This window comes from Rhinatrema bivittatum, chromosome 2 (genome assembly GCF_901001135.1).
Source record: "Rhinatrema bivittatum chromosome 2, aRhiBiv1.1, whole genome shotgun sequence".
Lineage (NCBI taxonomy): Eukaryota > Metazoa > Chordata > Amphibia > Gymnophiona > Rhinatrematidae > Rhinatrema > Rhinatrema bivittatum.
In genome coordinates this window covers 326,492,944-326,514,331 of record NC_042616.1, presented here as the reverse complement: position 1 = coordinate 326,514,331, position 21,388 = coordinate 326,492,944, and the positions used below count along the sequence as shown (strand labels likewise).

The window sequence follows — 21,388 nt, the reverse complement described above, 5'->3', positions numbered from 1 at the left end:
GCTCTCGGGCCACGGCTGCATTAATAGAAATGGCGCCGGTGGCCCTTTGCCATATGACAGGGCAAAGGTAGTGCCGGCGCCATTTTGTTTCCTGACACCCGACGTCACGAGTGCAGGAGATCGCTCCCGGACCCCCGCTGGACCCCCAGGGACTTTTGGCCAGCTTGGGGGGGCCTCCTGACCCCCACAAGACTTGCCAAAAGTCCAGCGGGGGTCCGAGAGCGACCTCCTGCACTCGCGCCGTATTGCCAATATTCAAAATGGCGCCGGCGCTACCTTTGCCCTCACATGTCATACGACCCGTATGACATAGTCTTGTGGGGGTCAGGAGGCCCCCCCAAGCTGGCCAAAAGTCCCTGGGGGTGCAGCGGGGGTCCGGGAGCGATCTCCTGCACTCGTGATGTCGGGTGTCAGGAACCAAAATGGCGCTGGCGCTACCTTTGCCCTGTCATATGGTAAGGGCAAAGGGCCACCGGTGCCATTTCTATTAACACAGCCGTGGCCCGAGAGCGGGAGATCGCGCCGGGACCCCCCCACTGGACCCCAGGTAATTTAAAACATTTTGGGGGGGTTCGGGAGGGTGGGGGATTTGTTTTAAAGGGTCGGGGTGGGTTTTAGGGTTGCTTTGGTGTGCCGGTTTTCCCGCCCTCCCCCGATTTACGATTTTTAACGATTTTTAAAAAAACCAAAACATGACTATCAGATTTCCCTCCCCCCCCCCCAGCCAAAATCGATCGTTAAGATGATCGATCACACGATTCACATCCCTAGTGGTAAGCAAGAAGTGGACCCTTGGGCCGACCTGCAAGTAGGGCACAGAGCAGGCCGGGAGGCGGAGTCAGTGCCTGGCAAGGATACCCGGAGCCTGGAATCCCCCTGGGAGGGGCCCGTAGGGACCCAGGCCCTGGGGACTGGAGCAGTCAAGGAAGTCCAGAGAGGGTAGTCTGGAGAGAGGTCAGAAGGTTCAGAGAGAGCTATCGGTGGACAAGGCAGATAGCTGGCTGGCAGGCAGGTCACAGGAGTAGGCGGAGTCTGAACCGGCGGCGGGTAGGAGGCTGGGCCGCGAAGCAGTCTGGAGTACCAGCAGGCGGTGGGTAGCAGAGAAGGCCGCGGGGCAGCCCGGGATCAGGAGAGGCGGCAGGCTGGCAAGGAGTCCGTGGCAAACTGGGGTCAAGACAGGCGACTGGCTAGCAGAGTAGTCCGTTAGGCAAACCAGGATGAAGGCAGGCAGCAGGCTAGCGAGAAGTCCGTGAGGCAAACCGGGATCAAGGCAGGCAGCAGGCTAGCGAGAAGTCCGTTAGGCAAACCGGGATCAAGGCAGGCAGCAGGCTAGCAAGAAGTCCGTTAGGCAAACCGGGATCAGGAACCAGGGGACAACGAGAGTCAGTAAGCAAGGACAGGAACAGGAAGCAACTAGTCAGCAGGAAACCTCGTTGCAAGGCGTCTAGTGGGGGACTGGACGCCAGTTAAATCTGCAGCGGGGCGTGATGTCAGCAGGCGAGGCGGAGCCGGGCTTCCGGGTGCTGTGCGCTTAAGAGAACCCTCCTCGCGTGCGAGGCCAGGCAGGGGTAGGCCTGTAATGGCTTCCTCCTCGTGAGAACTCCTCGGGCGGAGGCCCTGTCGAGCCTGGGTTCAGGCGGAGTCCTGTAAGAGCTGAAGAGACAGTAAGCGGGCCTGACCCCGAACATGAGAGGGGCGGTCGGGACTGCAACAGTACCCCCCCTTTACGGCCCCTCTTCAGAGGACCAGGCTTCTCAGAATGGTCAAGGTGAAACTGCTGAAGGAGAGACTTGTCCAGGATGTTGTGAGCAGGCTCCCAGGTATTGTCCTCATCGCCACAGCCCTCCCAGGCCAGGAGGTACTCCCATCTTCGATTGCAGAAACGTATGTCAATCACGTTGTGTACCTGGAATGTGGGATCCTCGGCTATGGGCCTAGCAGGAGTGTCCGAGAGTCGGCGGTGAAAGCGAGAGAGGACCAAAGGCTTTAGCAGAGAGGCGTGGAAGACATTGTGGATCTGCAGGGAGGATGGTAACCGTAATCGGTAGGAGACGAGGCCCACCCTCTCGGCTACCCGGAAGGGTCCGCAGAACTTGGGCGCGAATCTCTTTGAGGGCAGCCTCAGGTGGATGTTTCTTGTACTGAGCCAGACCCGGTCCCCGGGCTGGTACACTGGGGCAGGTCGTCGATGGCGGTTGGCCACTTGCTTGGCCGAGGTGGCAGAAGTGCCCAGCTTGGTCTGGGTGGTTTGCCAGAGGGTCTGTAGTTGCTGAGCGGTGAATTGTGCGGCAGGAGAAGTACTGGATGTGGTGATGGGTAGCGGAGGTTTGAGCTGTTTCCCATACACCACCTGGAAGGGCGAGGCTCCTGTAGCGGCATGGCACTGGTTATTGTACGCGAACTCGGCCCAGGGTAAGAGCTCAGTCCAGTTGTCTTGCCTTTCGTTAATGAACGCTCGCAGAAAGGTCTTTAAGGTGCGGTTCATCCTTTCGGATTGTCCATTGCTCTGCAGATGAAAGGCGGTGGAGAAGCTGAGTTGGACCTTGAAGCATTTGCAGAGAGCCCTCCAATAACGAGCAGTGAATTGGGGGCCCCAGTCAGAGACGATATCCAGGGGGAGCCCATGGAGTCGGAAGATGTGTTGCGCAAAGAGAAGGGCCAGTTCGGGTGCAGATGGCAACTTGGGCAAGGGCACAAAGTGGGCCATCTTGGAGAAGCGATCCACGGTGACCCAGATTACGGTTTTTCCGTGGGATGGCAGCAGGTCCACCATGAAGACCGTAGCGAGATGGGTCCAAGGTTCCGTGGGAATCGGGAGAGGTTGCAGGAGGCCGCACGGAAGTCCTGGACTGGGCTTCTGTTGGGCACAGGTAGGGCAAGAACTCATGTAGGTGCGAACGTCCTGCCGCACGTTGGGCCACCAGTAGTACCAATTAAGGAGCTCCAATGTTCATTCTCGACTGGCATGGCCCCCGGTTAGAGAGTCATGGGCCCAACGCAAAACCTTCAGACGATCGCGTCGGGGAACCACGGTTCTATCTTGTGAGAGCACGGACATGGCAGAGAGTCGGACTTTGTCGGGGTCCAGGATGAATTGAGGAGGCTCTGGATCCTCCTCGGACAAGGAAGACCGGGACAGGGCGTCGGCCCGGACGTTCTTGGCAGCAGGGAGGTAGCGGAGAGTGAAGTCGAAGCGGCTAAAGAACAGGGACCACCGAGTCTGACAGAGGTTCAGGCGTTGGGCTTGGGACAGGAACTCCAAATTTTTATGGTCGGTATACACTGTGACCGGGTGGTTAGCCCCCTCAAGCCATTGCCTCCACTCCTCAAAGGCAAGCTTGATGGCTAGAAGTTCTTTATCCCCAATGGAGTAGGTCGCCTCGGCTGGCGAGAACTTCTTGGAGCAGGGTAAGAGTTGGCCCGATGAGGAATGCTGGCTGAGAACGGCCCCGACGGCAACGCTGGAGGCGTCAACTTCTACTATGAAGGGGCGTGCTGGATCCGGGTGACGGAGACAGGTGTCGGCCAAGAATGCTTCTTTCAAATCTGCAAAGGCCTCGATGGCAATGTCGGGCCATGACTTGACATCGGCTCCCTTACGGGTCGGAGCAGTAAGGGGAGCGACTCGATGGGAGTAGCGAGGGATGAAATGTCTGTAAAAATTAGCAAACCCCAGGAACCTTTGTAGCGCCTTGAGGCCAACCGGACGAGGCCAGTTCGTGATGGCAGAGACCTTCTCGGGGTCCATCTGGAACCCCGTGGACAAGATGATGTACACCAGGAAGGGTAACGATTCTGCCTCGAAGATGCACTTCTCGAGCTTGGCATAAAGATGATTGTCCCTGAGGGCTTGTAGCACTTGCTTGACGTGCCGACGATGGGATTCCAGATCCTTGGAAAAGATCAGGACGTCATCCAAGTACACGATGACGTGTGAGTGGAGCATCTCATGCAAGACCTCGTTCATGAGGTTCTGGAAGAATGTCGTGGCGTTGCAAAGTCCGAAGGGCATCACCAGGTACTCGTAATGCCCATCCCTGGTGTTGAAGGCAGTCTTCCATTCATCTCCGGGACGTATGCGGACAAGGTTGTAGGCCCCTCGGAGGTCTAGCTTAGTGAAGAGTTTGGCCCCTTGGAGCCTATCCAAGAGCTCGGGGATCAGCGGAAGTGGGTAGCGGTCTCTCTTGGTAATGGCATTTAGGCCTCGATAGTCGATACAAGGGCGGAGTGAGCCGTCCTTCTTTCCCACAAAAAAGAAGCCGGCACCGGTGGGGGAGCGAGAGGGGCGAATGAAGCCCTTAGCAAGGTTCTCGGCAATGTACTAGGACATGGCGGTTGTCTCTGGCAAGGACAATGGATATACCCGGCCCCGAGGAGGTGTGGTACCGGGGAGCAGGTCAATAGGACAGTCAAACGGTCGGTGTTGCGGTAGGATCTCAGCCATCTCCTTGGAAAACACCTCCGCGAAAGCTTGGTACGGCTCTGGTAGCAGAAGAGACAAGTAGAGCTGGATCGGTGATGAGGGACGCGGGATCTGCAGGCAGTGTGTGAAGCAGAAGGGGCTCCACTGGGTCAACTGGAGTGTGTCCCATTTAATCACCAGGGAGTGGCGGCGCAGCCACGGTAGTCCGAGGATCAGGGGGTGTACAGCCCGTTCCAAAACTAGTAGCGAGATCTCTTCTGAATGAAGCAGGCCAGTCTGGAGAGTCAGCGGATCCGTACAGCAGGAGATGGTCCCAGGAAGCAAGGTGCCTCGGATAGACGAGATGCGCAGCGGAGGGTCCTTGGACCGTGTGGGTAACGATAGTTGGTTTACCAAGTCCACTATAATAAAGTTACCCTCGGCCCCAGAGTCGATGAATGCTCGAGTCTGAAGTTCCCCTCCGGGGTATTTGAGTTTCACAGGTATGGTGCATTGAGGAGCTGAGCTCATATAGCATAGGAGTAGCTCCTCAGGATGACCTAGGCACGGTCGTTTCCCGGACGCTCCAGGCAATTGGCAAGAAAGTGTCCCTTTCCTCCGCAGTAGAGACAAAGGCCCTGGGTCCGGCGTCTCTGCTTTTCCTCTGCAGACAACGGAGACCTGCCCAGTTACATTGGCTCCCCGGATGTGGAGGAAGCGGGTGGTGCCCTGGGTACCATGGGCCGGGCGTGACCCTGGGGAACCGGGGGAGACCTTCGGGAAGAGCGTGTCTCCTTGTCTCGTTGCTGTAACCGGCGGTCCACCCTACCAGCGATGTCGATTAAATCATTGAGGTCATCCGGGAGATCCCGACCGGCCAGCTCATCCTTGATGCGGCTAGCCAGGCCCTCAAGAAATATCCCCCGAAGGCAGTCGTCCCGCCAACCGACCTCCATGGCAAGGGTGCGGAAGTCTATAGTATAGACCGCCACGGAACGCACCCCTTGCCTGAGATGCAAAAGTTCAGAGGTGGCTGTGGTTTGACGAGCAGGGTCATCGAAAGCTTGGCGGAAGTTAAGAACAAATTCCTGGAGGTTATGCAGAAGGGGATCCTGCCGCTCCCACATGGGAGAAGCCCAGTCCAGTGCTTTACCATCTAGTAAGGAAAAGATGTAAGCCACCTTGACGGAGTCCGAGGGGAACTGTGCCGGCAGCAGGGTGAACCAGACGTAGCACTGGTTCAGGAAGCCTCGGCATGCTTTGGTGTCCCCAGCATAGCGAGTCGGGGCAGGCAACTGGGTCACCGGTGTGGAGCTGGGGACAGGAGCGGGAGGTGGAGCTGGACGAGGATCTGGCGGTGGTGTCTCCAGGCGGGAGACCAACTGTTCCACGGTGGCTGCAAGGGCGTCAATACAATGCTGTTGTTGTTGGAGGCGTTGCGCCATTCCTGGGATGGCCTGTAGAGTGGGAGCCTCTGCCGGGTCCATGGCCTTGCAAACTGTTATGACTGGGCTGTGGTAAGCAAGAAGTGGACCCTTGGGCCGACCTGCAAGTAGGACACAGAGCAGGCTGGGAGGCGGAGTCAGTGCCTGGCACGGATACCTGGAATCCCCCCGGGAGGGGCCTGTAGGGACCCAGGCCCTGGGGACTGGAGCAGTCAAGGAAGTCCAGAGAGGGTAGTCTGGAGAGAGGTCAGAAGGTTCAGAGAGAGCTATTGGTGGACAAGGCAGATAGCTGGCTGGCAGGCAGGTCACAGGAGTAGGCAGAGTCTGAACCGGCGGCGGGTAGGAGGCTGGGCCGCGAAGCAGGCCGGAGTACCAGCAGGCAGCGGGTAGCAGAGAAGGCCGCGGGGCAGCCCGGGATCAGGAGAGGCAGCTGGCTGGCAAGAAGTCTGTGGCAAACCGGGGTCAAGACAGGCGACTGGCTAGCAGAGTAGTCCGTTAGGCAAACCGGGACCGAGGCAGGCAGCAGGCTAGCGAGAAGTCCGTGAGGCAAACCGGGATCAAGGCAGGTAGCAGGCTAGCGAGAAGTCCGTTAGGCAAACCGGGATCAAGGCAGGCAGCAGGCTAGCGAGAAGTCCGTTAGGCAAACCGGGATCAAGGCAGGCAGCAGGCTAGCGAGAAGTCCGTTAGGCAAACCGGGATCAGGAACCAGGGGAGAACGAGAGTCAGTAAGCAAGGACAGGAACAGGAAGCAACTAGTCAGCAGGAAACCTCGTTGCAAGGCGTCTAGTGGGGGACTGAACGCCGGTTAAATCTGGAGCGGGGCGTGACATCAGCAGGCGAGGCGAAGCCGGGCTTCTGGGTGCTGTGCGCTTAAGAGAACCCTCCTCGCGCACGCGCGAGGCCAGGCAGGGGTAGGCCTGTAATGGCTTCCTCCTCGTGAGAACTCCTCGGGCGGAGGCCCTGTCGAGCCTGGCTTCAGGTGGAGTCCTGTGAGAGCTGAAGAGACGGTAAGCGGGCCTGACCCCGAACATGAGAGGGGCGGTCGGGACCGCAACAATCAGACAAAATCAAACTAAAGACAGGAGTCCCCCAGGGTGCAGCACTCTCAGCGAATCTATTTAACATTTACATGCTCCCCCTCTGCCACCTACTCACAGGACTAGGTATCATACACTACATATATGTTGACGACATTCAATTAATTCTACCGGTTGAAGAATCAATTGTAAAAACACTAAACTTTGCAATGTTATACCTAGACATAATAAAACGACTATTAAACCAAATGGAATTAGTAATTAACATTGAAAAAACAGAATTTATACATCATGAACGAAAAAACATTGAAATAATTCAAAATCCCATCAAACTTAAAAATAATAAATCAGTGGTGTTAACTTGTAAAGCTAGAAACCTAGGAGTAATTATAGACACGGAACTGAGCCTTAAGCAACACATATCAATAAAAACAAGAGAAGGCTACGCAAAACTAATGGTCCTTAGAAGACTAAAACCCTTATTAACTCAGCAACACTTTCGCACAGTACTACAAAAGCATTAATATTTGCTAGCACGGACTACTGTAACACACTTTTCTTAGGGTTACCATATACTACTATCAGACCACTGCAAATACTACAGAACTCAGCTACCAGAATACTTACTGGAAAAGGCAGAAGAGATCATGTCACCCAAACACTTGCAGATAACGTGGCAATAGATTGGCCCGGGTGGATTGTTGGGATTACATTGTTTACTGTTTTCAATTGTTAAATAAAAGCTGCGGCCAATTTAACCCAATATGCGGTTCGTGTGTGGTCATTTAAGTTGGAGAGATAGGTGGGATAGAGCACGCTGGGCGGGACAGAAGAGAGGTCACGGCTCCCAGAGTCAATGGGTAGGCCCGAATAATCAGAGCCCACAAATTACCTGGGGAAGGGAGGAAGGACCCGAGCCCGTGCCGGCAGGGGGGACGTCATCGGGGCGAGTCGACGGCACGATGCTCACACCGATGACATCGCGGGCCAATGCCCGCCCTTTGGGGGCATTCTGGCGTCGTCATTGGTGCGCTGATGACGCTGGGACTGAGGCACGCCCATTTTGGGGCGTTCCGGCAGCCGATGTCATCGGCATCGGCCGGGGAATAAAGGGCCAGGGCCGCGTTGCAGCCGGCCCTTTTGCTTCGAAATCTATCAGCTTTCCCTCCCATCCAACCTATATTAAAAAAAAAAATGCCTATGTTCATAACCTAACTTATCCCAAAACCTGCCCAGACATCCTCTAACTTTTATTCAAACCAACATTATTCATCTTACCCCACAGGCTCTTTTTTATTATCAACTGCCTGTGTCAATAGCCCCAATCCATCCGAGGCATCCTTTATGTAATGTAACCAAGACCAATTTGTATCAAGTTACCTTTTTTGTACTGGTGAGGTGCTGCCTGGAGCAGTGACAATACTACTCACCTCTCCCCCCCTCCCAACGCAATGGACTAAAAGGCCAGAAACAGAGGCTAGGTCAGTTTTCCAAATGGAGAAAGGTCGTTAGTGGAGTACCACAGGGATCAGTACCAGGGCTTGTGCTGTTAAATATAGTCATAAATGATCTGGAAAAGGGAATGATGAGAGAGGTGATCAAATTTGCAGATGACACAAAATTATTAAAATGGCAGCAGATTGTGAGGAACTGCAGAAGGGTTTTATGAGATTAGGAGACTTGGCAAATGAAATTTACGGTAATGTAGAAAAGCGCAAAATAATGCACATAGGGAAAAATAATCTCAACTAAAAGTAGATGATGCTGGGTTCTGAATTGGGAGTCACTACCCAGGAAAAGAATCTTGGAATTTTTGTGGTCAATATGCTGAAATTCTCGGTTTAGTGTACGGCAGAGATGGAAAAAGCAAATAGAATATTAGGAATGATCCAAAAAGGAATGGAGAATAAAACAGAATATATACTGCCTCTTTATCGAGCACCTTGAGTACTGTGTTCAGTTCTGGTTACCTTATCTCAAGAAAGACATAGCAGAACTAGAAAAGGATGACAACAAAAATAAAGGGAATAGAACATTTCTCCCATGAGGAGAGGCTATTCAGGCTACAGCTTTTCAGCTTGGAAAAGAGGTGGCAGAGTGGGAACATAATAGAAGTTTATAAAATCATAAGAAGGGTGGAATGGGGTAAATAAAAGACAGTTATTTATCCTTTCAAATAATACTAAAACAAGGGGAAAGAAAACATTTTTTAAAAAATGGCCTCAATTAATATTACAGTAAACTGAACCAATATAGAAAATGCAAATATTTTTCACAAAATACTTACTTAGTTCTCCTTACACACCAAGACTCTTCTAAAATGTAGTAATTCACTCCCAATTTTATCAGTTCTTTTTTCATTTCTTTTGCTGGTTTCCGACTGTACATAGAGTATACTATTTTAGTTCTGGCCCTTTAAGAAAAGCAACAGTTGAAAAATGTTTAATAGAAATAGGAAGGTCCTTTGATTCTTTTAAACGCTACCCTTGAGCGCCAATTCCTCCTCCTCCCCCGTATCCCAAATGGAAAGGAATACCCTCCACCACCCTAACCAGTACCCCTCATGTTCAATTCTTCCTTGATTTATTTATTTATTTATTTATTTAAAAGTGTTTGTATACCGTCTTTACAAACAGTGTTTAATCAAAACGGTTTACATAACTAAATAAAAAACAAATGTAAATAAAGATTTAAATTTAAAAGAACATAAAGATTATCAAATTATAAAAGCTCAAAATTACAAAAATATATAATAAAAATAAAAATCTAAAACAATGAATAGTTTACATAAAAAATAAATCAATATATAATAATGTTGTGCCCTGTGTGATGGAGAAGTAGTTATGTTATTTAGTGTGTGATATATGGAAAGCAGATTGAAATAAATGTGTTTTTAGGGATTTTTTGAAGTGTTTGGAGTTGGATATGGATCTTAAAGAGTCTGGTAATGCGTTCCATAAGATTGGTCCAATGACAGAGAATGATCTTTTTCTGGTGATGTCAAGACGGGCCTGTCGTGGTGATGGGATGTCTAAGAGGTTTTTGTCCAGTGATCTTAGATGTCTGGTGGGTTTGTAAATCCGGAGAATGGAACATAAGGTAATTGAATTAGGAGTGTAGATGAGAGAGTGTATAATGGACAGGATCTTGAATTGTATTCTGTATTTAATTGGTAACCAATGTAATGATTGAAGTATCGGAGTGATGGGATTTTTTATGGAAGAGTTTGTTAAGATACGTGCTGCTGCGTTTTGTATCAGTTGAAGTGAGTGAAGTGTGTTATCTGGGAGACCTATATAAAGAGAATTACAGTAGTCAAGCCCAGAAAAGATGAGTGATTGAAGTATAGTCCGAAAATCGTGAAAGAAAAGTAGAGGACGAAGCCGTTTCAAGAGTTGAAGCTTATAAAATGAATTTCTGGTAATTATGGATATGTGTTGTTTTAATGAAAGATCTGAATTAATGGTTATACCTAAATTTTTTGCAGATTTGGAGATGGGGATAGTGATACTGTTAAATACTAATTGAGGGGGGGGACCTATGGATGAATCTGTAATTGATGAGAGGTGGACTATTTCTGTTTTTTTTTTTATTTAGTTTTAGTCTATTGTGAGAGAGCCATGTGTCAATAGTCGTGAGGTATAAAGATACTAAGGATAATGTGTGAGTCCAAGAGGTGTTGTATGGTACCATAAACTTACTTACTTACTACTACTTACCATTAGAAGAACCCAGGTCAAAAAAGGCATGATATATCCCCCTACCGGTGTGATCATACAAAATGGTGCTGGACAATCCGAGGTTCCCCTCTATTGTCTTCCACCTCCCTGCCTTACTGGTGCTCAATTCAAAATGACACCGACTGCATGTTGAACTATGCCCACATGCTTGATAGGGAAACTCAAACAACGTTACAAAATCATAATACTATGTTCTAAGCATTAAATTAAACTTCTAGCCCTTATGTTTGGGCCTTATCTGACTCTTATGTTTCAAGGCAAATTGGGAACTTTTTCAGCAAAAAAACAGAAGCAATACCATTATGAACTTTCATTCATAATTTGATGAGTACTTTTTTCTTTCAAAGCAGCAGTATCAAAAATCACTACTGCACACATTTTCACTTTGTTTCTTCCTCATTTTGGTATTCTTCCTAGGCCTCCTATGTTTTATTTCTTGTAATTTTTTTTTTTCATTCTTTATTTATGAATTTTCCATAATACATCATAGAATTAAACAAGTCATTCCTTGATTTACAAATATATAATTACAAAGTTATATCCTATAACAAAGAAAACTTCACTTATGCAAATTCAAGTACCACTATGCTGTATTTCCAGGAATTGTTAAACATTATTTTTTTAGACAAATATTGAGCTATACAGAGTCGAAAGACAAGGGAGAGTAATTTTTAAAGAAAAGAAAATTTTTAAGTTAAAGATAAACATTACATAACTCACAATTGAATTTCCTTATTTCTACCCTAGTCATTTGGATCCATTGGGGATGATGTAATTGGTATTTGCGCCTCAACAAATTTTTGAAACTGATCTATTTGAAAAAAGGTAAAATTTTGATCTCCTCTCTTTATCTGACACTTACATGGGTATCGAAGAAGAAATGAAAAGCCTAAGGATTGGACTTTCTGCCTCATTGCAAGAAATTCCTTTCTCCTTAATCTAGTTATTGATGCTAAATCAGGAAAGAATTTCAATGATTGGCCATAAAACTGTACTGGAAATTTCTGGAAGTACTTTCGCATAACTTTATTAACATCTAACTGTGTTATAAACGATACCACTAGAGTATTTCTATTTATAACATCATTGGTAGAGTCTTCTAGAAAACTAGTTAAGTTTGCAGGGACATTCTGAGAAATAACACCTTTCCTTTCCAAAACATAACAGGTATTTATAGATGGAAAATCAGTATCATTAAACATTAAAACTTCTTTCAGAAGTCTTTTAAAGTTACAAAAGGAGTCTCACCTGCTACTATAGGAAAATTTAGTATTCTGATGTTTAAATGCCTAATTTTGTTTTCAATTATTTCTAATCGTTTTGAACAATACAATTGATCTTTTGCTATTAATGCACTTATTTTCTGACAAGACTTTATGGCTTTATCATTTTCTTTTACTTTTGTTGCTATAACAGTAATTTCTTGTTGTGTATTATTTATCTGATGTTGAAAATTAGAGGATACATTGTCTATCTTTGTTTCAAGTCTATTTATTGAGGCGTTTAAACCCGACACAACATCCCAAATGGATTCCAAAGTTACCTTCTCTGGTCTAATTGCTCCAACTGATAGTTGTTTTACATGATCTGGAGTTCTCTGTACCTCCTCCCGCTTAGTTTCCTGAGTGGGTGGTTCTCCAGAACCTATGGATGCTGTTACTATCTCTACAGAGAATTTCTTTCCAGATACAGACTCAGAAAGTGCACCAACTGATCCACTCTCTCCTCCACCTTCCTGTGGGGATTGTTGGGTCAGTTTCCCTCCTGAGCCTCGTTGTGCTGGAGGTAAACATGCATTAGGGCTTAAAGAAGCCTCTTCCAGGGAGAGAACCCGTACCTCTACACCAGTTCCTCCAATGGAATCAATGGCTGCTTCCTCTTCCAATTGTGTAAGAAAGCGGTCTATATCCAGTTGGGTTAATGCGGGTAAGGGTTCCATAGGAAAAACCCTTATTTTCCTCTTTCGTTTGGGTGGCATGCTTAAAAGGAAATATCTTTTAACTGTAATATTCCGGTTTCTTAGTGTTATGCTGTTTTAAACTCTGATCCAGAGAGTACTATACAATAAAAACTTATTGCACATATATTATTAAGATAAAGATAGATTTACTTTTAATTTCCTGCCACTCCTCGCTGCTCCGAGCGAAGCCGAGCAAAGCCGTGCGCCGGCGGTGCGCCGCAGGGGAGCGTGCTCTTAACGCTCCTCTGGCCCCTCCCTCCGACGTCGGGTACGGCGCTCAGGTCTCACCAGGCAGGAAACAATCCAATGGCAACAAAGTTCTCTTTCACGGTAAAACGCTGAATTTCTCTGGGTGCTCTGGAGCTCACCGTAGGAGAGCCTGCTCTTAACGCTCCTCTGGCCCCTCCCTCCGACGTCGGGTACGGCGCTCAGGTCTCACCAGGCAGGAAACAATCCAATGGCAACAAAGTTCTCTTTCACGGTAAAACGCTGAATTTCTCTGGGTGCTCTGGAGCTCACCGTAGGAGAGCCTGCTCTTAACGCTCCTCTGGCCCCTCCCTCCGACGTCGGGTACGGCGCTCAGGTCTCACCAGACAGGAAACAATCCAATGGCAACAAAGTTCTCTTTCACGGTAAAACGCTGAATTTCTCTGGGTGCTCTGGAGCTCACCGTAGGAGAGCCTGCTCTTAACGCTCCTCTGGCCCCTCCCTCCGACGTCGGGTACGGCGCTCAGGTCTCACCAGGCAGGAAACAATCCAATGGCAACAAAGTTCTCTTTCACGGTAAAACGCTGAATTTCTCTGGGTGCTCTTTATTTCTTGTAATTTTAAACATGTTTGTAACTAAAAGTTTAAGGGTCCATATTCAGCAGAAGGCATCCAGCTAAGTAGCTGGATAAACATCTGGTAAACTTATATCAGATATTAAGTGGCATGGACGTGCTACTTCATGTATCCTTCTATTGTCATGATAGCCAGATAAGTTTAACTGGCTAACTATAGGAATGCTTTCATATAGTCATTAAGTTATCTGGCTAACTTAGCTGGATTCTATCATCAGGGCATTAACCATATTGGATGGCTGTAAGGCCTCTATTATTATATCAGTATTAAATCTATCTCAATCTAATTGTTTCCTACCCTTATTTTTGTAGTATATTTTGGAAAATAATATGCACAGATTTAAAAATGCAATCTATGCACAATGAGAGCACTTTCAAACTGTGTGCAGAATTGTAAAGTCTATGGGGCAATTTTTACCCAAAGACTTAACATCAATTTTCAAACGGAAAATGTTCCCTTTGAAAACTCGAGTCGGAAAAGTTACATGCATAGACTAGTACCTGCTACATGAGCAGGTACTCCCACCCAAAAAAAAAAAAAATAGTATGCATGCATGTAAATGCATATGTATGTAACTCCTTACCCCATACAGATTTCACCCCTAGGAATTCCTCTCCTCAACGTGTAAAAGTACATATATGCTAGCACTATGAGGTCTACATTCGGTAAGGTGGCAAGCAGACAAGTTATCTGGTTAAAGTTAGCCAGATAACTCATGGTAGATTTTCAGTCAGACAAGTCTCCAATTGAATATCCTCAACCAAAGTTATCTGGGTAAATTTATATGGATAAGTTTAAACTTAATCAGCTATATCCTGACTATTGCCAATTAGATTTAAACTTATCTGGGTCAAGTTACCTGGGTAACTTTATCCGTAACTGGTTATATTCAACATACAGCCAGTTAAGCAACAAGAAAAAAGGAAAAAAAGAAAATCCTGCTGGGCCAGTACATCCAATCCTCCACCCTCCCACCATCGAAAATCACAATAAGGTTGGACCATAGCACATGATTCCCTCCAATCCCTCCCCAAAAGAATGTGAATAAGTTGTGGGCTATAGAGACTTGAGGTTCCTGCACCCCCACCTCAATTTAAAAAAACAAGGCTGGTTCCGGGCCCCCCTCCTGGTTCCCACTCGGAACCTCAAATGCTGCTAGGAGCGCAGTACAATCATACTGCTCCCTGTAGTGGCCAGCATTGCTCTGACTTATTTATTTATTTAGATTTATAATCCGCTTTTCACACTTTTTTCAGCGCTTCAAAGTGGATTACATTTAGGTACTGTAGATATTTCCCTATCCCTAGAGGGCTTACAATCTGAAGGGCGGATTTTAAATGCCCTGCTCGCGTAAATCCGCCCGGATTAACGCGAGCAGGGCCCTCACGCGCCGGCATGCCTATTTTGCATAGGCTGCCGGCGCGCGCAGAGCCCCGGGACGCGCATAAGTCCCGGGGTTTTTTTTTAAGGGGGCGTGTCGGGGCGGGGCCGAATGACGCGGCGTTTCGGGGGCGGGATGCGGCATTTCGGGGGCGGGACCAGGGCGTGGCACCGGCCCAGGGGCGTGGTCGAGGCCTCCGGACCAGCCCCCGGGTCGGATGACGGCTCGCCAGCAGTCCGCTGGCGCGCGTAGATTTACGTCTGCTTCTAGCAAGCGTAAATCGAGGGACAAAGGTAAGGGGGGGGGGGGTTAGGTAGGGGAAGGGAGGGGAAGGTGAGGGGAAGGTGAGGGGAGGGCAAAAGAAAGTTCCCTCCGAGGCCGGTCCGATTTCGGAGCGGCCTCGGAGGGAACGGAGGCAGGCTGCGCGGCTCGGCGCGCGCAGGCTGCCCAAAATCGGCAGCCTTGCGCGCGCCGATCCAGGATTTTATAAGATACGCGCGGCTATGCGCGTATCTTATAAAATCCAGCGTACTTTTGTTTGTGCCTGCTGTGCGAACAAAAGTACGCGATCGCGCTCTTTTTTAAAATCTACCTCTAAGTTTGTACCTGATCTGTTAAAACGTCTCTGGTTAATGGCAGAGATGAACATAACCACTAGGTTTTGCCAGCTAAGTCCCAAACTTGCTTGGACAAACCCTTCTAAATGTTGACTTTTGTGTGCATATTTTGAAACAAAGAGTACAGGCAGTTTTTCATTCACTCAATTTCCAGGTACAAACAAAATGGGAGCTCTTAGAGAAGAGCATCATCTTGCTGGTGGCTAAACAGGATCAGCATATATTGCTTTGGGAAATATTAGAAGTTGAAAAGGTTTTTGGGAGAGGTAAACTATTGGGGTATATTGATTAGTGTCTGGTCAATTTTAAAAGCCTTCCATGCACCAAAACTGGGAGATACGTGCTGGTCTCAGACCCGCGCGCCACCGATTTCAAAAGGCCCGTGGCAACATGCATATCTATTATGTGCACAAAAATCTTTTTGCCAAAAAGGGGCAGGGCATGGGTGGGCTGGGTGTGTAGCATGAATCCAGCGTGTAATTTACGTCCCCTACCAGGTAACTTTACTTCTGCAATGGACGGCGTGTAAGTCATGTAACAAAAAGAAATATGCTAGTTAGCAGGCTTTTAAGGGTCGGAGGTAATAGGGTGACAGGGAAGCAAGTTAGCTAGGTGATTTAGGAAGTCTCCTTTACTGGGGAGAACTGGGAAAAAGGGCTATTGTGTTTGTGCATGTAGCTACTAAAATTCCCCCCACTTATGCGTGCGAGCGGCATCTGTGTGCATATGTGCACGACAATATAAAATTGTGCACATATATACACGCATATAGCTGATTTTATAACACATACGCGTATGTTATATCATCTACGCATCCACGAGCGCGTGGTCTTAAAATTTACCTCTGTGTGTGTGTGTGTGTTTATTTGTTATAAAAAGTTAGCCAAAGCTAAGAAAAAGCTTAGAGCTTGTATATTTGTCATAAAAAGCTAGCCAAAGTTAGGAAAAACTTTACAGCTTTGTGTGTTTATTACAAAAAGCTAGCCAAAGGTAGGCAAAAGCTTAGAGCGTGTGTATTTGTCTTAAAAAGCTAGCAAAAAGTACAAAAAAGCTTGTGTTGCCTTTATTGGAGGAGCCAAACTACAACAGGTAAGTTTTTCTGGCTGAATTCAACAGCAGAGATCTTACTTTGAAGGGTGATAATTTTTATCATTTTTTGTTCTTTTAATTTTTGAAAAAGGGATTTTTTTGCATTGCTTTTTTTTGTTTCTTAGGAATTTTTTCTACTTAGTTTTAGAAAGGAAGACTAGAAGGAAGGTGCACTCTCCCCCTACCCCACCTTCATTTCTAACTTTATATACTAACCCACTAGTTAGGGGAGTGGACATTGTTTGGCAGAGTATCACAAGGAAGTAATTTAGATAAATTGAATTACTGTGGAATCAAGTAAAGTTTCAGGAGATTAATTAGCAATACCATAGTAGATATTTCAAGTAATTAATTTTCAGGATAAGAGAACAAATACTGATTGATACCAGAAAAAGGAGTGAGAATAAGGGAATTAGCTCATTCTGTTTTCTGCAAACAGAACAAATTAACAGGCCGATACAGTAAAGTGCGGCCGCAGTTACCCTGCTTCTAACCCGCTTTTTACCCACAATTTGGCCGCGTAAGTCCAACCCGCGATTCACTATCCCTTTTAACCCATCCTTACCGCTTCTTTAAATCAACGGGTAACCCTTTCCGTCCGCGGCATGTATATGAGATGTAAACGATCGGATTAGCTATTCCCTCCCATACAGTAACGTGCGCCCCGATTATCGCCTTTTTAACCTGCAGTTTTGCCGCGTGTTTAACCTGCTAATTTACCGCCTACCCTTACCCCTGCATTAGTGTGGAGCATCAGGTCAGAGAGACGAAATTTCATGGCAAACGACCCCCTCACCCCCCGGGACAAGACCTTTAGAGGAGCCAGGATCGGGCAAACTTTCCCCCAGTCCCCGCTCACCTGCCCTGGTCGTGTCCATGGGTGCTGGTCTCCCGTGCGGGCGCTCTGACAGCTCCGGAGCAGGAAGGAAGGACCTGTTGTTTTCCAAGCATAACCTAAACCCTTGCCTGCCCAACCTAAAATCCAACGCACCGGGAAAGCCACTCTTCAGATCGCGACTAATCCCATCACTGGAAGGACGAAAGATTTTTTTTAAGCGTCCCAGTTCCTCTCTCCGCTATATCAATGCATTCTCCTTTCCACTGCAATGCGAACAGTATTCTGAAAAATAACTTTCAAACCCAGGGTGGTGGAGTATTGTTGTGCTTGATAAAACCTGCACTCAACAGGATCGGGCAAACTTTCCCCTAGCCCCCGCTCACCTGCCCTGGCCGCGTCCATGGGGGCCGGTCTCCGGAGCAGCCCCAGTCCTCTCTCCCCTCCTCCCGGGGGCAGCCGGCGGCGAGAGCAGCTTCAGCAGCCCGGGGCGGATCGGGCTCTCCCCATGTGAGGCGCAGCTTCCAGCAGCCCTCGCCGGCGAAGGTGCATGAGCGCACGCCGTGACCTGAGCGCCCGGCTGGACGTCCGAGGTCACGGCCCGTGCTCATGCACCTTCGCCGGCGAGGGCTGCTAGAAGCCGCGCCTCGCATGGGGAGCGCCCGATCTGCCCCGGGCTGCTGAAGCCGCTTTCGCTCTCGCCGCCGGCTGCCCCCGGGAGGAGGGGGAGAAAAGACTGGGGCTGCTCCGGAGACCAGCACCCATGGACACGGCCAGGGCAGGTGAGCGGGGGCTGGGGGAAAGTTTGCCCGATCCTGTTGAGTGCAGGTTTTATCAAGCACATCCTTTTCTTTTGCTTAAAGTTGGGATCCACTTCCTGGTATCTGTCATTTGAAATGACATTTGAAATGACAGGTACCAGCGCACCCAGGATACTGTATAGGCGCTGTATAGAGCTCTATACAGTAAAATGGATTGCGCTTCATGGACGCTTCTTGGACGCGCTTTGGACGCGGCTTGCATTTGCATGTCATTTAAATACTGTATTGAGCGGTATGTAATCCGAACTGTGTGCGCGGCAAACGAGCGGGCGCCCGGCACTGCCGCATTCTTTCTACCGCGTCCTTACTGTATCAGCCTGTAAGTATATTTCTTGTGAGCTGATTGGAAGCATCATATTAGATCTTGAGGAAGCACTGAGAGGAGAGAATCACCTTGCTGGTGGCTGAAGAAAATCAATAAGTACTGCTTTGGGAAACTTTAGAACTTAATTTTGGGGAGAAGTAAAATATTGGGGCATATTCTTTAGTGTGTTTGTGTGTCTTTATTAAATAGCTAGTGAGAAGGCAGGCAGAAGCCAGAAGTTTGGATGTTTTGATTTCCCTCCCTCCTACCCATCACTAACACATCCTTTGATTTATAGGTAGGATACACTTTCACATAAAAAAAAAAAATCAGCCATTTAACTTAAATACAGGATTGGCCCAGCCTTATCAAGAGTTTAAACATCCCCTTGTAGGTCACTACCAGTTAAATAGTGAATACACTAACAAATTTAAAGGACTCAATTTGTACACATCTCTACTCCCATAGCAATCTAAACTTAACTAGGAACTGAACAAAATTAAGATGAAGGTGGCAGTCCAGCAGTAAGAGGGGAGCCTCCTAGTTGTTTACATCGAGTGTCACGTATATTTTACCAGCTGGTGAGAGGTTGTATGTGTGTAACAGGTGCAAAGAGCTCCTGTTTCAAGGGAACAAGTCCAATCTCTGGAGGCTAGAATGGCAGACCTGGAGGAGCTGAGACAGACAGAAAAGTATACAGACGAGACCTTAAGGGACATAGTAGCCAAGTCCCAATTCCAGTATGGCAGCCCTGCTGCTGCTTTGGGGAAGGAAGGTCTCCTGGTCAGAGAGCATCAACCTGGTGTGTCAGGAAACGATCCTATAGCAAGGACCTGTTCTCCAAGTGATGCATTGTCCTCTCACACTGAAGATGTGTCTCCCAGGGTTACTGCCGAGGACAGAAGGGTTAGGTCGGCCATCATAGCTGGTGATATGAAGCCTAGGAATGTAGAAAGCTGGGTGGCTGGTATGCATGCGGATCACCTAGTAACATGCCTACCTGGTGCGAAGGTGGCAGACCTCACGCATTACCTAGATAGTAGTTTAGACAGGGCTGGGGAGGAGCTGGCTGTCATAGTACATGTGGGCACTAATGACATAGGAAAACGTGGGAGGGAGGTTCTGGAAATCAAATTTAGGCTCTTAGGTAGAAAGCTTAAAATCAGAACCTCCAGGGTAGCATTCTCTGATATGCTGCCTGTTCCACGCGCAGGTCCCCAGAGGCAGACAGAACTCTATGGATGAGATGATGGTGCAATGAAGAGGGATTCAGTTTTATAAGGAACTGGGGAACCTTTCGGGGAAGGGGGAGTCTTTTCCAAAGGGATGGGATCCACTTTAACCTGTCATGATAATCATCCATTGTACCTGAAGACTGGAAAGTGGCCAATGTAACCCCAATATTTAAAAAGGCCTCAGAAGTGATGCAGGAAACTATAAACCAGTGAGCTTGACTTCAGTGCCGATAAAAATCATGGAAAGTTATTACGAAGAATAAATTCACAGAACATATAGACAGACATGATTTAATGGCACGCAGACAGCTTGGATATTACCAAAGAGAAGTCTTGCCTCACAAATCTGCTACATTTTTTTTGAAGGGGTGAAGAAGCATATGGATAAAGGTGAACTGGTAGATGTGGTGTATTTGGATTTTCTGAAGGCGTTTGACGAGTTCCTCATGAGAGACTTCTAAGAAAACTAAAATGTCATGGGATAGGAGGAGATGTCAGTTTGTGGATTGCGAACTGGTTAAAAAACAAGAAACAAAGAGTAGGTTTAAATGGTCAGTTTTCACAGTAGGAAAAGGTAAACAGTGGAGTACCTCAGGGATCTGTACTTGGACCAGTGCTTTTTAATATATATATATATATATATATATATATATTTATTTTTTTTTAATAATTTTATTTTTATTATATTTCAGTTTAACAAAAGATAACTTGTACCAGCAATGAAGGGACAAAGAATCAAATTGTAACATACATAATAAAATTCACAAAGAAATAGAATATAGCCATTCAGTACATTAGGAAATAAGGGGGGGAGCCAAAAGAAAAGAAGAGCGAAATATCCATGAAATATAAATATAAATAAAAAGGAGGTATCCATCACCATTACACAATTGCCATTCCACACTGAATATCCCCTTAGGTGTGAGAGTCCAAAAATACAGCAGTTGCGAAGGCTCAAAGAAAACAATTAGAATTTTGAAAATGTACTATACATTTTCATGGATAACATAGTATAAACTTAGTACAACATGTCAAAGCCTCAGATCTCATAGATAAGAACTTTTTTCTCCTTTCCTGGGTTATCCGGGTAATGTCTGGAAAAATACAGATCTTCTGACCATGAAATAGTGAGCTCCTATTTCTAAAGAAGAATCTAAGAACTGTGTCTCACTAACCTAGTCCCTCTTTGTACGATTTCGGTTTCTTGGGACAATTCTAGAACATCAGTAAGATTCATTGATTGTTGAACTTGAAGATCACTTCCTGGTATCTCAATAGGATTCTGAGGCAGGTAATAAGCCTTGGTGACTAAAGGCATTGCTTCAGTTGGTATCTTAAAAATATTAATCATATAGTTTTTTAAAATATCCATTGAGGGTATGTAAAGCACACTCTATGCTTATGGCCAGGAACACAAGAGAACTTAGACTCAGTAGAAAGTATACTTTTTTTTTAATCAGTATAAGTATTCTCGGGAGATGCTGGGTACTGGATGCCCTTTTGTCTGACAAACTGACCAGCATCTCATCATATACAGGAAGTGATCCTTCTTTTATAGATAACATACAATATTGTGGAAGCTTCTAGACTTGCGTGACTGCCCAAAGAATCATTTACATAAGATGTGATGTCAAATGCATGATTAGATCATCCCTAACTATCCCTGATTAGTTTACCCA

The 21,388-nt window shown here is 47.1% G+C and overlaps 1 protein-coding gene across 5 annotated transcripts in view; it reads right to left on the bottom strand.

The window, feature by feature from the left end:
* DPY19L1 (dpy-19 like C-mannosyltransferase 1) overlaps nucleotides 1-21,388 on the bottom strand; it is a 414,496-nt gene that overhangs the window by 8,754 nt on the left and 384,354 nt on the right. For all 5 annotated transcript variants that reach the window (XM_029589768.1, XM_029589772.1, XM_029589771.1 and 2 more), the window contains one exon: nucleotides 9,172-9,297. In XM_029589768.1, the coding sequence (XP_029445628.1) occupies nucleotides 9,172-9,297 (126 nt within the window). The remainder of the gene's footprint in view (nucleotides 1-9,171; nucleotides 9,298-21,388) is intronic.